This window comes from Rhincodon typus, chromosome 6, assembly GCF_021869965.1.
Source record: "Rhincodon typus isolate 14 chromosome 6, sRhiTyp1.1, whole genome shotgun sequence".
In the NCBI taxonomy this organism is placed as follows: domain Eukaryota; kingdom Metazoa; phylum Chordata; class Chondrichthyes; order Orectolobiformes; family Rhincodontidae; genus Rhincodon; species Rhincodon typus.
Genome location: NC_063337.1, coordinates 35,413,469 through 35,430,689, shown reverse-complemented (window position 1 = coordinate 35,430,689; position 17,221 = coordinate 35,413,469). Strand labels below are relative to the sequence as shown.

The 17,221-nt window shown below is 40.0% G+C and overlaps 1 protein-coding gene across 1 annotated transcript in view; it reads right to left on the bottom strand.

The window, feature by feature from the left end:
* LOC109917764 overlaps positions 1-17,221 on the bottom strand; it is a 222,244-nt gene that overhangs the window by 54,072 nt on the left and 150,951 nt on the right. Inside the window, exon 3 of the mRNA XM_048597929.1 lies at positions 3,775-4,137. Coding sequence (XP_048453886.1) covers positions 3,775-4,137 — 363 coding nt within the window. The remainder of the gene's footprint in view (positions 1-3,774; positions 4,138-17,221) is intronic.

The window sequence follows — 17,221 nt, the reverse complement described above, 5'->3', positions numbered from 1 at the left end:
CAACATTAAAAATGCAATTACTGATGTCTAAGAGCTTTTAGCTAACCATCCACACAAAGAAAAAGAATTAACACTGCACTTTTTAAATGTTACATAAAGCTTAAAAGGCTTTGAAGGGGAAAATTGATGAATATTAAAAATTAAACTAATAAAGCACATTAATTTTGTTCCATGTGGTAACTTCAACCTTGCAAAAATCTCTTCAACTCTCCTGAGGGGAATGACTCTGCATAATCTTCAAGCACACTGTCTGCCTTCCAGTACTTTACAGAATTAATATTTTTCCTATTGTTAGCTAAAGTAGAATATTCAACTGTAGAATGCATTACATTCAAGTTCACATTCATACATTTTTATTCATGGACAACTAGGTAGCAATCAGAAGCTGAGCTATTAATATGCATTTTCCTTCTGATAAAGGACTTGGAAACCAACTTTAAAATCTCAACTGCCATCTAAAGTGAGGTAGTCAGCTCAGCACTGAAAGTAAACCAACTTCCAACAGTTCCTGATCCACAAAATTCAAACACTTCAGATATTTAATTTACCACTTCAAGTTTCACAACAATTTCTTGGTCCATATTTTTGCATCAATCATCTGCTCTCTGCCTTATGATGCCAATTGGTGCTGGGCAATTGCCATCCAGGCAATTGTCTTCCATCATATTTCAATCTTCTACTCATCATATTTCAACCTAAACAGCGAATACTGGCAGGTTATGTTGCCACAACATCCCATATCCACACCTGGTCATTTGATATTAACACACACTCACATATTTTGGGTAGACTTGATAACAAAGCAATCGCACCCAAGCTGGAGGAACAACATCTCATTTTCTACTTTCAGGACTCAGCATTTGAGTTCAAAAATTTCAGAACATGATTACAGTTGCCCATTTTGATTACACCATTTTTCTCCACCAATGCCTTATTTGCAAGGGTTTGCTCTTATCTGACCTGACCTATTTTCCATTCTCATCTACTATTCGCATTATTTTACTACAGATCAGGCATCCATTATCAGTATGTCCAAAAACCGAAAAGACACAAATACTAAAGATGTTTTTGGTAGCAGACCCAAACAAATCTGTAAACACACCGAGTTCTGGCCCAAACAGACCTATCAACAAAGTTTTGTTGTCCAAAGGGCCAAATTCCGCACATCTGCCAGGTCTGCTTAATTCTTTTGGAAAAATATTTTGCTTTTAGATCCATTGGAAGAAAAAAAAATTTTTCACATAACTCTAAAAAGGAACCAAATAGACGACAGCGGTCCCCAAAGCTGAAAATACCCTTTATCTGAAAACCAGTTTTTAGATAAAGGATTCCCAACCTGCACCATTAACTCCCTTAGCCTTTTACTCTGGACACCTACTCCAGCTGTTTCACTCACTTCTCCTCTCACTTGGTCAACAGTATAAACCTGATCACTTTGCCAAACCTTACCAGTTCTGAAGAAATCATATCAGCCTTGAAGCATTAATTTTGTTTCTCCATCCACAAATGCTGCCACACCAGAGTTTCTCCAGCACTGTGTTTCTGATCAAGAATTATGGATTGACAGCTCATCTCATAGCATATTGTTGTAATTTACCTCCCCAAAGTTGTATGGTCAAGAAAGCACCAATATCCACATCAGTGCTAGGCATTTAACGATTTTTAAATCAAAAGGAAACTACTGTCTGGCCCACCACACTGCAGCACATCCACCTCCTGCCTCCATTCCTGCAAGCAGAAAGTTAAGATTGGAATCACTAACACACAATCTGAAACGGTGTTGGAATCAGATTCCAGTCGGAACTTTTGAAAGGCATAGTTCAATATGCACATGAAGATGGCTAATTTTGGGCTAATTTTCAGGGTTTGGGGAACAAAAGGAAATATGAGCCAAATGGCTTCTTTTTGTGCTCAGATTATGTAAGGTACTAGGTTTGGCTTTAATGATCAGAGTAAAAGACAAAAAAAAACCCCGGTTCCTTATCCATGAATGAGAAATTCCTTCCAACAGTATAAAAAAAAAGGTGCAGGTACTAGTATTAGTGTTAAACATTTTGCCAAAATCATCAATAGAAGGAATTCGGACTAGCATTTTGCCCCATATGTTCCCTACTCAAAGTCTGCTTTATTAAAATCCAATTTCTTCATAATTTTTATTTTTTGCTCTATCATATTACCATGAAAATGAACAACTTTCTGAATAGCTGGTCTCAAACAGGTCCTCATTTCAAATTTGGCTTATTACATCCCGCTTCATTTACCAACATTCCAATAACACTATCTCACGGGTTCCCTAGCCTGCAGTTTACAGAAAGATTAGAAATCACATGACACCAGGTTATAGTCCAACAGGTTTATTTGAAAACACAAGCTTTCAGAGCCTCACTCCTTCAGGTGTTAGACTAATAACCTGTTGGACTATAACCTAATGTTGTATGATTTCTGATCCTGTCCACCCCAGTCCAACACTGGCACCTCCACATTACAGAAAGGTTATTCAAGGAGTTCAATACCATAAGATAAAGGAGCAGGATTAGGCCATTCAGCCCATTGAATTTGTTCTGCCATTCGATCACAGGTGATATGTTTCTCAACTCCACTCCCCTGCCTTCTCTCCTTAACCTTTGATCCCCTTACTAATCAAGAACCTATTTATCTCCCCTAAAAGGTATTCAGTGACATGGCACCCACAGCCTTCTGCAGCCATGAATTCCCCAGATTCACAACGCCCTAGCTAAAGAAGTTCCTCATCTCAGTTCGAAACGTCGTCCCTTCACCTCAAGCTCTGCTCTTAGGTCCTAGTGTCTCCACCTAGCGGAAAAATATTCTCCATGTCCTCTCTATCCAGACCTCTCAGTATTCTGCATGTACATTTACATTTGTACAGATTTTCCTCAAAACAAATCCTAGTCTTATGACAGGATAACAAAAATTCCCCAATATTACAAACAAACTTTTCTCCAACTAATCTTTATGGCGCACTTCACACACACACACACATACATACACAGTGCAGAATATCCACGCCAATTTTACCATGTGGTAATCAACGACATATTCCTACCATTAGCTTTTTTTCCTTTCTAAATACTGAGAGAACATTTGTGCCAATTGCTCCTTTACATTCAGATAATGCACTTTTGTTCACGGATTATCATACAGAGTTTTGTTTTTGCTATATAAATAATCTGGTCATATTCAAGGTGTTGTAGCAATTTACAATTCTCACCAATATGAACAGACATTCACCACACAAATAATTTAAAACCAATATTTTGCTATTCTTATCTTAATAGCGAAAACATTGTGCTGACTGTTGGTGTACTGAAAGGATATTGTTTTATGGATACCTGATAGATTACTATGGATTATTATATCAATAAACTTTCACTTGACATATTTTAAAACACATGAATTGTTCACTAAATGGCACAGTACAATTGTATACAAGCGTCATGTCTTCATCAGATTTATGGATTCACCAATTTTCAAAACTGTTACTTCAGCAAAACAGTTCACTAAATAAGAGATTGGCAAGAAATTCAAGTGCAACTCAAAAGCAAATTTATTGGGGCATGTCATTTTTGGCAAAAGTATTGAAGAGATATTTGCAAGAATACGAATAGCTGAATCAGAACAGAGGACAGCAAACATCCCACACTCCTTTCCAGAGTTTCTGGAAGAACTGAAGCAAAAGTTTTCAGCCAAAGATGAAGCAGCAGCAGGCAGAGCAGTCAAGTTTGATTTTGATGCAGCAAAAGGAAATCATCTTACTTGTATTGTAAGAAGATCCACTATTTCCTCCGAGCGATTATTCCCATAAATACTGGCCCCACCAATTATGGAGATTGGCCTCCTTTTCTGATTTCTGTGGAGCTGAATACTGACACATTTCTCTGGTTGGGAGTCAACAATGGTGACTTCATTCTCTGTAGTGTCAATTTTTTGAGATTGAATAGGCAAACCATTTTCTGGGATAGAAAACTTCCTGCTAGCGAATTGACCATAATCTGAAAGAGGTCGTTGTCGTTGCCTGCTTTTCCAGGAGTTCCACCTTTTTTGCCCAAACTTTTGTCCATCAGTCTTTTCGTCTTCTGCGGAAGGGAGCTGATTCGTCCATTGATCTTCAGAAGACACCTTTCAAATATGAACACTGAGTATCATCATTTTTATTAGCATTACTTCTTTCAGAGTTACAATTCCTATATTTTCAAACATCAGTCTATTGATACTAGTAATAAAGCAATTTTTTTTTGCATGCACATACATTTCAATGCTAAACTCTTGAAATGGTTAAAAACAGACATTGCACATAAAAGACATTAAGAAAATGTACATTGTAGGATCCACCTGATATTCTGATCTAAGTTATTATACAATGAATAGTGGTGGGAACCCTTATAGTTTCTCAACACCCTAATTTGGTTGAGTCGGAGCTAAATGCAGCACTCCTACAACTCAGATGAAATTAGATGAGCCACAGTAATTATTGGATCTGGGAGTTTACTGTATTGGTGTCGCTCAGAGGCAAAACCCCAGCTTTCAAGTGTTTCACTTAAGGATTACATACAGGTTAAAAAAAAGGGATAGTTACTTGTTAAATTTAACTTTAAAAATAAATATTACTCAAGATGTTAGAAGCCTCTTAACAGTTACTAACTGTGAACATTTATTGAGGCTGAGGAAAAAAGATTTTTTTAAAATCCTTTAAACCACTTCAATTAAACTCACTTCTTTTAAATTCAGTTATTAACTAGTGATTGCAGAGGATGTAGAAGGAAAGAAAACACAACTGAATAAAACACTAAAACCAACCTTATTTACTAAAATAAAACAAAGAACTATGGATGCTGGAAATCAAACAGAAACAAATTGCTCGAGAAACTCAGCAAGTCTGACAGCTCCTTTTGAGAGAAAGCAGTTTGATACTTCGTAAATGAAAGCATCTGCTTTCTCCTGAATTTCTGAAGAAGGGTCCTGACCCGAAACGTCAACTTTCCTACTCCTCTGATGCTGCCTGGCCTGCTGTGTTCCTCCCGCTCCACACTGCGTTATCTCTCCTTTCTCCTCACAGATGGTTCCAGACCTGCTGAGTTTCTCCAGCAATTTCTATTAGTGCTTCAACCTTATTTATCGTGGTGCTTACCTCATGGTCAGACAGAGTTATCGGTGTCCTGCACATGCACTGAAATATTATACAGTACTTATTAACAGTAGTCATTTGGATGCCTAATCCTTTAATTTTTTTAAAAATACTAAAACACATCAGCCTCTGGCAATCTTCAGCTACACTGAGCCGAGGTTTGAACATTATGACTCACCATGCTGATTCCATTACTGTACTTTTACCTCTGCACTGTTCAAGGCTTTAAAGTCAGATATCTACTGCACACTGATAACAGTGCATGAGCTACTCTGCACCATGCATATCAAAATACAAATGTAAAGATTTGCAGCAGAGTGCCTCTTGTAATTGGTGAACGATTGTAAATTAGAGCCCAAGGTACACAACATCTCTCTAGTGTGTAATATAACTCCACAAATCATCCTCAATGTAATGGCAGATATAATTTATTATTTATCATTTGTGGCTTATCACATCTCAGTTAGCAGAGGCAATAAGATTCAATGAAGTCAAATCCTTATTTGTAATCACTGATAATTTGCAAATGAGATTTAGTCAAATATATAAAAATAAGCATATTGCGCATAATGATAGTTAGTAAATTAAAATATTCAAGTGTTCAGATTTTGCCTCTAAAGAGAACTCCCAACAACATTGCCACACACCCCTCACCTCTCCAGCTGATGTATAAAGTTTTGTTTATGTCATGGGTTAACCCTCTCTAAATTTCAAGTCTCCGAGACACACACACATTCTCCCAATGAAATGTCCACTTATTAATATACTGAACAATAAGATGTAGAAGAGAATGACAGATTTTGTTTTCTATCCAGCACTTTCATACAAATTTGCACAACTGCATTAACCACAAACTCCTGTTACATTATGAACCCAAGAAACCTAAATCCAGTTTTGAAATTGCTAAGTTAGTATCAGTCAACCCATAAAGACTGGCCAGGACCTACCCCAAAGTGCAGAATCAATCTCCTAGAGATTAGAAATAAAAATACTTCCCAATGCCTGGTCATTCCAATAGATAAATCCAATGTCACAGACAATCCTTAATCCTCTAGCAAATAAACGCTGTTTAGCAGGAAATAAGACTGGTGAGCAATGTGAGCAGTGCCTTGCTACAGCATTAAGTTTCAGATTTTGGGGGAGGAAAGAGAAGTTTTCTAATTCCTTAGGTATTGTACTACTGACCTTTTGCAGATGCGATAGATTTAATTTTTGTATGTACATTTAAAAGCATTGTGCAGTGCTGTTATCTTGGATTAGGGCTATGAAGATGCTTCTGCAGACCATTTCAATTGAGGTTAAGTTTTTGAGGGATAAGTACCATTATTCTGTTCATATTCAACATTGCTCAACTTCACAACAAATCACAGGCAAAGTGCAGTCACTTCATATATTGTCTTGTGGCAAGACAGGTTATGTTTATATTCCTGCATAATGATCCTTCCTTCAGTCTTAAAAGCTCTTAAATGTGCTCTATCTCATGCTTCTGTATATACCTGCACAGAAACTAGAGAACATAGGCTTAAGGTGAGAGGAGGAAGATAACAAAAAGTCCAGAGGGGCAATTCTTTCACACAGAGGGCGGTGAGTGTCCAGAACGGGCTGCCAGAGGTAGTGGTGGAAGAGAGCACAATTTCGCCATTTAAGAAATATTTAGATGGGTACATGGATGGGATAGGTATGAAGGAATATGGACCAAACACAAGCAAATGGGATTAGTTTAATTGTGAAAACCGGGTGGCATAGGCAAGTTGGGCCAAAGGGCCTACTTCCATGCTGCAGACATCTAATGTCTCTAAAAAACTCAGGTTGAGAGAACTGAGAAACAAGGAAATTACTGCAACAGAGTTAACGTTTCAGGTCGAGTAACCCTTCCTCAAAACGCTCCCAGTTCTGAGAAAAGGTCATTTAACATTTCGGTTTGACTCTGATTTCTCTCCACAGATGCTGCCAGACCCACCCAGTTTTCCACCAATTTCTAATTTTGTTTCTGATTAAAACATCCGCAGCTCTTTCAGCTTTTTATTAAGGAAATCACTGGGGTAGAAATTCCTGTGATTGTGAGCTCCTCCACATTCGCACAATTCTTTGCGAAAATGCTATGAAAGATCACCAGAAAGAAAACATTACTACAACATCAGTACACAGAGAAAATCGAGATAACAGAGTGTAAGGTTCATGTGCAGGTGACATGAAACCTGGAAAAAGGTTTTCTTGTTTGAATAAATTAATTGTAGACATTGTTGCATGGTGATCACATGATCAAATATTAAGCCTTCCAAATAGGTTTACCATTTCGAGTAGAACTTATATTGAATAATATAAGTCAGGAAGGCTGCTCTCAAGTCATTAAACACAACCAGAATGCTAGAATGAATAACATAACTGGTCTTTGGATTTCTGAATAAAGATGGGAATTAAGAAAATATAAACAAAATTAAGTTCCAATTGCTTAATCACTGACTCCTACTGGCAAATGCACATGAACATCGGACAAATAAGGGCAGATTGGGTCTCAGTTGCGAGGTTTAAGAGTCAAGCATTTTGTTGATATTCTTAAAGGTTGCACAACTGCTTATGGTGTGATGACAGATGGCCAACATCTGTTGAAACCTGCTGTCGCACAGAAGTCCATCTTTTCAACACCAGGCAAAATTGAAAAATAAGGCAATGCATTTTACTCTCACCATCCTACTTCAACCAGGCAACGAAACAATTAGTTCTGGAGTGTTCTATAATCAGTGTTATTAATACACATTGTAGTGTAATGCAAATAAGAGTTGGATCCATTAATATTAACTTCCCTCTCTTTATAATAGATTGCCCCATCAAGACTGGACAATTTATTCAAACAAGAAAACCTTTTCCAAGTTTCACGTTACCTGCACATGAACCTTACACTCTTATCTCAATTTTCACTGAATACTGATGTTAAACCACAACAGAAATATGCTTTGAATGATAGTTAAGGCTGGAACTGACTGCAGTATGAGGTAACAAGGCACTTGATCAACATTTCTGACAAATTTTTCAACTTAAAAAATAGAAGAATATTCCACTCTTCCCAATTATCTAGATAGTCACTGAAAAAGACTGAACAAGCATCATTCTTTTTGGTCAAGAATAGTTCTGAACAAGTCACTGAAAACAGTGAATCTTGCACTGCCTTGGATCCAGAAGTAAACAATTATAGGTTGAAAAGGCTGTTATTTTGTGAGAAAGCACTTTGGTTTTTCAATGCTCCATACTAATACAAAGATATACATTTTAAATTCATAATTCAGATTTAATACTGTACAATACATAATTTAAGTGATAAATAAAGCAGGGGAGGCAAGTTCAACCAAGTGAAGTTTAACAGAACTGGTCTTATCACAATAGATTCATGACCATAATTAATCATTGCCACCCAACTACCTGTTCAAAATATTGATAAGTAGTATTTCACATGTGATGGCTACTAGGATTTCCCTGTGTTTATACTGGTGATCATCATCTTGACTTTGTAATGAAATAGAGAATGTAAACCGCTTATCGTAAAGAACATGACATACAGTAAGAATTAAGGTAACAAATGATTTCTGATACTTGAAGTTTATCAACTTATCGTACTTTGGAAAAATTCTCACTTGTAAAATTGACTGTTTACAGGAGTATTGTTCTACATACAGCAATACTCTGTAAATCACAAGAGTCTCCACAAGGATTTACCAAATTAATTCCTGCGATGGCAGACCAATTATAATGAGCAGAAATTGAGTCAGTTAGGATTGTAGTCACTGAAATTTAAAAGAATGAAGGCAGAATTTCACAGAAATCTACGAAATTCCAACAGGACTAGACAAGTTAGATACACGAAGAATGTTCCTAATGATGGGGGGAGTCCAGAACCAGGGATCAAAGTCCTAAAACATTTACCCCTGTCCTTAAACTGAGATCAGGAGAAATTTCTGCGTCCAGAGAATGATGAGCCTGTAGAATTCACTACTACAGAAAGTAGTTCAGGCCAAAATATTGTGTTTTCAAGAAGGACATAACTATAGCTCTCATGTCTAAAGGGATCAAGGGATATGGGGGAAGATGGGTGGGATTACAGTATTGAGCTTAATAATTGGGGCGGCACGGTGTCACAGTGGTTAGCACTGCTGCCTCATAGCGCCAGGGACCCGGGTTCGATTCCAGCCTCGGGCGACTGTCTGTGTGGAGTTTGCACATTCTCCCCGTGTCTGCGTGGGTTTCCTCCGGTTTCTTCCCACAGTCCAAAGATGTGCAGGTTAGGTGGATTGGCCATGCTAAATTGCCCTTAGTGTTCAGGGATGTGTAGATTCGGTGGGTATAGGGGGATGGGTCTGGGTGGGATGATCTGAGGTTCGGTGTGGACCTGTTGGGCCAAAGGGCCTGTTTCCACACTGTAGGGATTCTATGATTCTATTAGCCACGATCATATTGAAATGTTGGAGCAGGCTCAACACATATGCACATACACAATTTGTTCAAAAGATGAGCAATCAAGAATCCCAAAGGAATGTCCCTCTCCCTAGCCCAAGTTTCAAGCCTGGAATCTTTTAGGCCTTATGATTCAGCTGATGGTGTGCATACATCTCGGGAAAAATAGCTGTAGATATCAATCTGCCAGGTGGTAATTCAACTGTGCCAGCTGCAGGAAGAAAATGCTGGCCAAAGGTAGACTGATGAATTTCCTTTCTACCAGATTCTCTTTTCTGCTATCCAACAACTGCTTTCACCCTTTGCTTTTTCCAGGCCATTCCTGACTGCTCATCTCCTGGCACTCTAGTCAACAATGAGGTCTTCTCATCCAGTGACTCCAACTCACCTAAAGTCTCAGTTTCTATCATCCTTGTATTGCATGTGCAGGTGATAGCAAACGTGCCTTTGAGCATATTTTTGGAATGCAGCAGACGCCCACTGAACTTGCATGATCCAGCTATTGGACTTGACACTTACTCAAGAGGGCATGTATGCAGAGGAAGATGCCTATATACAAGTGCACTTCCATGTTAAGCATTCTGTCATGCCAGAAGATGCTCAATGTTTTATCTGAGGCAAGAGATGGAAGTTATTCATCTGCTTTTCATAGCTTGCATAAATTGTTCATGCCTTGCTTCTTTAAAAGAGGGCGTTGATAAATGAAGCCTGGAACATATAGAGCTTTGTATTTTCTGTTAGCTTGTGTTTGCTTCACATTTGACAACTCAACTTCAATATGCTATCTGTGGCTTTATTAGTCCTAGTGCTGATTTAGAAAAGCAAGGGACGTGTTGTTGGCAATTGCTAATCCAATTTAGTTGCATCTCCAGAATAGGTTGTCAATGTTGATGCAAAGTGAATTTTCTCAATCCTTGCCTAAACCTTTGGCCCTCCTGGTGCTGATTGTTTGGTTGCTCTTGTTTTCAGCGGCAGCAGCACGAGCCACAGTGCCGATGGGAAGGTAAGGCAGTTTTTGTCTCTCCCTGTATAAAAATTTACCTCGTGCAGCAAGCGGCCTTCTTGTTTTCAGCAGCGGGTATGTGAAGGGAACGCGATCCAGGAAGAAACAGATAAATTCGGGCATTGGCCCCACCTGACCTCCTCCCCTAACCAAAAAAGACTGTGTGGAGGTTCAGTAAGGCAAGGCTTTTTTTTATTCTTCTTCTGGAAATCTTGAGTAGAGGGAATGGAAGCTACGGCAGTTGCATGCTCCTCTTGCAGGATGTGGGAGGTAAGGGTCACTGCTGGTGTCCCCTCTGACTTCACCAGCGAGAAGTGCACCCAACTTCAGCTCCTCAAAAACCGTGTTAGGGAACTGGAGCTGGAGCTGGATGAACTCCAGATCATTTGGGAGGCTGAGGGGGTGATAGAGAGGAGTAATAAGGAGGTGGTCACACCCAAGTTACAGGAAAAAGGTAGCTGGGTGACTGTCAGGAAGGGGAAAGGGAATAGGCAGACAGTGCAGGGATCCCCTGTGCCATTCCCCTCAATAATAAGTATACCGCTTTGGATGCTGGTTTTTTTTTTTTGGGGGGGGGGGGGGGGGGGGGGAGGTGGAGGGCAACCTATCAGGGGAAGGCCATACCGGACAGGTCTCTGGCACTGAACCTGACCCTGTGGCAAAGAAAGGAAGGGGGGAGAATAGGAGAGCAATTGTAGTGGGGGATTCAATAGTAAGAGGCACAGACAGGTGGTTCTGTGGACGCGAACGAGATGAAAGGATGGTACATTGCCTCCCGGGCGCCAGGGTCTGTGATGTCTCAGATCGTGTCTTCAAGATCCTTAAGGGGAGGGTGAGCAACCAGCAGTTATGGTGCACATCGGTACCAATGACATAGGTAGAAAAAGGACTGAGAATGTGAAAAATGAGTACAGGGAATTAGGTTGGAAGCTGAAGTCCAGGACAAACAGGGTAGTTATCTCTGGATTACTACCAGTGCCACGGGTTAACAGGGTAAGAAATAGGGAGAGAGTGCAGCTAAACACGTGGCTACAGGGCTGGTGTAGGAGGGAGGGCTTCCATTATGTGGATAATTGGAGCACATTCTGGGGAAGGTGGGACCTGTACAGTAAGGACGGGTTGCACCTGAACCGGAAGGGCACAAATATCCTGGGAGGGAGGTTTGCTCGAGCTGTACGGGATGGTTTAAACTAGTTTGGCAGGGGGTAGGGAACCGGATTTATAATTCAGAGGATGAGGTATTCGGCCTTCCAACAGACACAACAGGGAGTGAGGTGATTTATAAAGAAATGCGGTCGATGGAGCGTAATTGCGGACACCGAGATGGTTTGAGGTGTGTATACTTCAATGCAAGAAGTATCAGAAATAAAGCGGATGAACTTAGAGCATGGGTCGGTACTTGGAACTACGATGTTGTGGCCATTAGAGAAACTTGGGTAACTCAGGGAGAGGAATGGTTGTTGGAAGTTCCGGGATTTAGATGCTATAAAAGAAATAGGGAGGGTGGGAAAAGAAGTGGGGGAGTGGCATTGCTAGTCAGGGCGAGTATAGCAGCTACTGAAAGGCAGTTCGAGAATGATATGTCTACAGAGTCAGTTTGGGTTGAGGTCAGGAACAAGAAAGGAACAGTCACTTTGTTGGGGGTTTTTTACAGACCCCCTAATAGTTGCAGAGAAATAGAGGAGCGGATTGGGAGGCAGATACTGGAAAGGTGCAGAAGTCACAGGGTTGTAGTCATGGGTGACTTCAACTTTCCAAATATTGATTGGAAACATTTTAGTTGTAATAGTTTAGATGGAGCAGATTTTGTCCAGTGCGTTCAGGAAGGATTCCTGACAGTATGTAGATAGACCAACACGAGGAGAGGCCACTTTGGATTTGGTGCTTGGCAACGAACCGGGCCAAGTGTTAGACCTGTTGGTAGGAGAGCATTTTGGCGGTAGCAATCATAACTCGGTTTCTTTCACGATAGTCATGGATAAGGATAGGTACATACAGCAGGGTAAAGTTTATAACTGGGGGAAGGGTAATTACAATTCAGTTAGGCAAGAACTGGGTAACATAAATTGGGAACAGATGCTGTCAAGGAAGAGCACCACAGAAATGTGGAGATTGTTTAAGGAATGCATACTGCATGTGCTCGATATGTTTGTCCCTAGCAGGCAGAGAAGATGCGGTCGAGTGAGGGAGCCATGGTTCTCGAGAGAGGTCGAACGATTGGTTAAGAGGAAGAAGGAGGCTTATGTAAGGTTTAGGAAAAGAGGAACGGAAAAGGCTCTAGAGGGATACAAGTTAGCCAGGAAGGAGCTGAAGAAAGGGCTTAGGAGAGCAATAAGGGGGCATGAGAAAACCTTGGCGGATAGGATCAAGGAAAACTCCAAGGCTTTTTACACGTACGTGCAGAACAAGAGAATGATCAGAGAAAGGGTAGGGCCGATCAAGGATTGGAAAGGGAATTTGTGCACAGAGCCTAAAGAGATAGGAGATGTCCTTAATGAATACTTTTCTTCAGTATTCACAACTGAGAGGAGGATGTTGTGAAACAGGCAGGTAGGGTAGAGGAGGTTGATGTTAGTAAAGAAGATGTGCTAGGAATTCGGAGGAAGTTGAAGATAGAAAAGTCCCCGGGCCTGATGGGATTTATTCAAGGATTCTATGAGAAGCGAGGGATGAGATTGCAGGGCCTTTGGCGATGATCTTTTCGTCCTCACTGTCCACGGGTATAGTGCCGGAAGATTGGAAAGAGGCAAACGTCATTCCCTTGTTCAAAAAAGGGAACAGGGATAACCCCGGAAATTACAGACCAGTTAGTCTTACGTCAGTGGTGGGCAAATTATTGGAAAGGGCTCTGAGAGACAGGATTTATGATCACTTGGAAAGGCACAGTTTGATTCGTGATAGTCAGCATGGATTTGTGAGGGGTAGATCATGCCTCACAAACCTTACTGAATTCTTTGAAGAGGTGACCAAACACGTGGATGAAGGTGGAGCAGTGGTGTGGTATACATGGATTTAAGTAAGGCTTTTAATAAGGTTCCCTATCGTAGGCTCATGCAGAAGGTAAGGAGGCATGGGATAGGGGGAAATGTGGCAGATTGGATTCAGAATTGGCTGACCCTTAGAAAACAAAGGGTGGTAGTGGACGGAAAATATTCAACATGGTGCTCAGTTACGAGTAGTGTACCATAAGGATCTGTTCTGGGTCCTCTTCTATTTGTGATTTTTGTAAATGATTTGGATGAAGAAGTGGAAGGGTGAATTAGCAAGTTCGCGGACGATACGAAGGTGGGTCACATTGTGGACAGTGCGGAGGGCTGTTCTAGGTTACAAAGGGACATTGATAGAATACAGAGCTGGGCTGAGAAGTGGCAGATGGCGTTTAACCCTGAAAAGTGTGAGGGATTCATTTTGGAAGGACAAACTTGAAAGCAGAATACAGGGTTAACGGAAAGATTCTTGGCAGTGTGGAGGAGCAGAGGGATCTCGGGGTTCATGTTCACAGTTCCCTGAAAGCTGCCACCCAGGTTTATAGAGTTAAGAAGGCGTATGGTCTGTTAGCTTTCATTAATAGAGGGATTGAGTTCAAGAGCCGCGAAGTTATGCTCCAGCTATACAAAAGCCTGGTTCAGCCACATCTGGAGTAACTGGTCACATCATTACAGGAAAGATGTGGAAGCGTTAGAAAAGGTGCAGAGGAGATTTACCAGGATGTTACCTGGAATGGAGGGAAGGTCTTACGAGGAAAGGTTGAGTGTGTTAGGGCTTTTCTCTTTAGAACGACAAAGGATGAGAGATGACTTGATAGAAGTGTACAAAATGATCAGAGGTATAGATAGAGTAGACAGCCAGAGACTTTTTCCTGGGGTGGAGGTAGCTTTTACGAGGGGACATAGTTTTAAAGTGAAAGGAGGTAGATATCGGGGAGACATCAGACGTAGGTTCTTTACTCAGAGAGTGGTAGGGACATGGAATACATTGCCAGAGAGGGTAGTGGAGTCGGCCTCATTAGGGGCATTTAAGCAGCTATTAGATAGGCATATGGTAGATAGTATAAGGTAGTGGTGGAGGTTAGATAGTCCTTAGGTTTCAGGTAAAAGTTTGGCACAACACCAAGGGCTGAAGGGCCTGTACTGTGCTGTACTGTTCTATGTTCTATGTTCTATGATTGTCAGTCCAAATGCCTTGCAGACCAAATCTATGAATCAGAGTAGGATGCCAGGGCAGTTATCAGCAAACAGCAACTCTTGGACTAGGGCCTTACATGCTTTAGGCTTGGCAGACAGTTTTGGTTTTGCCATCAGCTCTAGCATATAGGTAGGTACTCCCACATATACACATAGGTCCTTCTACTTTTGCACCATTTGCAATTGTAACCTCTATTTTATATTGCTTCTGCACGGCTAAATACAATCTACAACTAAGTTTAATTATTTTTCTGTTTTGTGTGTTAAGAAGGCTATATTGTTGGAGAAAAGGGGGAGTGTGAATTTGAATCTTTTCCAACTTTTCTTTTGTCAAGTTTTGAGTCACACAGTACAGAAGAGACCATTTAGCTCAATGGGTCTGCACCAAAACAAAATCACTTCTACACTAATCCCACTTTCCCATCCATGGCCCATAGGTCTTGAATGTTATGATATTTCAAGTGCTCGCCCATATACTTTCCCACCTCTACTACCCCTCCCCCAGGCAGAATCAAAATCTTTTTGTTGTTTTTGAGTAAGCATTTTTTTCTTTTGTATTAAAAGTACACTAGCAGCATCTTGTGGGTGTGTCAGACCCTGATCTCTACAGTACACAAAAACAAAATGAGGATCTAACAAGTCATGTTTCACTTTGAATGTCCACTGTCCAGTATTAACATGAACTGGGATCATAAAGTGGGGCTCATCTAGGATCAAACTTCTTTGAATTAAAGAGGTATCCCTTAAATAAACAATTTCATGGAGGTACTGGACATAAAATCAGGTGCCGTTGTGAAAAAAAGGATTTGACTTTTGCTAAGATTTTTCTGTGAGTAGAAGATGCAACAGTGGAAGATTTGAAATCATAGACTAAGACTAAAGAGAGTGTTGGTGGACAAATTGAAGGTAGAAATAAAAACAGGTTCTTGTGAGAATTATTCAATTAAAATGAGTACCCAATACTTAGAGGTAAGGAAAGAAACCTGAAAGTGATGTATTACAGCCAGAATTACTGAAACTCCATTACAAATGGAGAGACTTGGATTAGAGGGGAAAAAACAGGAGAAAGAAGAAAACAACAGAAAGAAATGGGAACTGAAATGGAAACAAAAAGTTTAGTGCCTAAATTTACAAGAGGATGGAATTGAAAGGTATTATGCCTCATTTCAAAAGTTAGCTATGAAGTTGAAGTAGCCAAAAGATATTTAACAACTATGGATATGAACACCAGTCTGTCAGATGTGCAGTTTGCAGATTATAACATTGTTAAAAGGTTAATACTCAAGGCTCCTGAGCTTGACTTTGATGCTCATCAATTAGAATGTATAACGATAAGAATGAAATATAACCAGATATTTATAGAATTTACATGGGAAAAAGATATATGCAATGGGTGAATGTTTTGATCACTGAAGCTAGACAGAAATTTTAAAATTGAGGTAAATCATGATTATGGAAGAATTTTCGAAATAGTATTCTGGTAATCACTAAGACTAATTTAAATGAGCATCAGGTAAAGATCCTTAAAAGCAGCAGACTAGCTAATACCCATGATATTTCATACAGGCAGTTACATGTAGGAAAATGGTCAAATGAGAATTCAAAAAGGAAACTGGAGGATAGACAATCTGAGAATGGAAAAGTTATTAGCTTTAAGGAGCAAATAGAAGGAAAAACAAAATAATAAAAGGAGAAAGGATAGAATCTTTAAAAAGTGATGTCAAAAAATAATAAGTTTCCATTCTAATAAAATTGGACATAATAAAGCTCATTGCTGGAAATAGAAGACTTATTGCAGAAGTAGCAATGCCTGAGGAGATGGCGGCTCAGAACTTAGAAGAGAATTCTTCGAAGTGATCTTCTTCAGATTACTGGAGTTTCTGGATATTTATCCCAAAAGGGAGAGGCTTTTGACTTATCCCTCCAACAAAAAAGATAAACTATTTATGGACAGGTTTAAACATTTTGTTTTTCAGAGCAGAAATTGTTTATTTGGGCCATCGGTGGCATCAAGCCAAGTAGTACCTAGAAAAGCAAAAAGATTTTACTGTGCCCAAGCCAACACGAGATGTTTGGAGATATATAGGCATGAGTGGATTCAAATCAGATGTTTTGTTTTAAATGACAGTACTATAGTGGCTCCCTTGATTTTTTTTTCTTAAAAAGGCAAGAAATTCAAACGTACAGAGCAGTGTCAGAAAGTCTTTGACAGCTTGGAAGCTGTACTGACAACTGCACTGGTTTTAGCAGTAGCAAATTATGCTAAGCCATTAAAACTGCATCAACAGCCACTTTAATTGTAGGAAGATAATTTGGGAATCAAGCAGCCAGTCAGTTATTCATTGTAAGACCTGCCGCTGCTGGAGTCAGAAATAACACAGTATGGAGCTGGAGGAACACAGCAGGCCAGGCAGCATCAGAGGAGTAGGAAAGTTGACGTTTTGA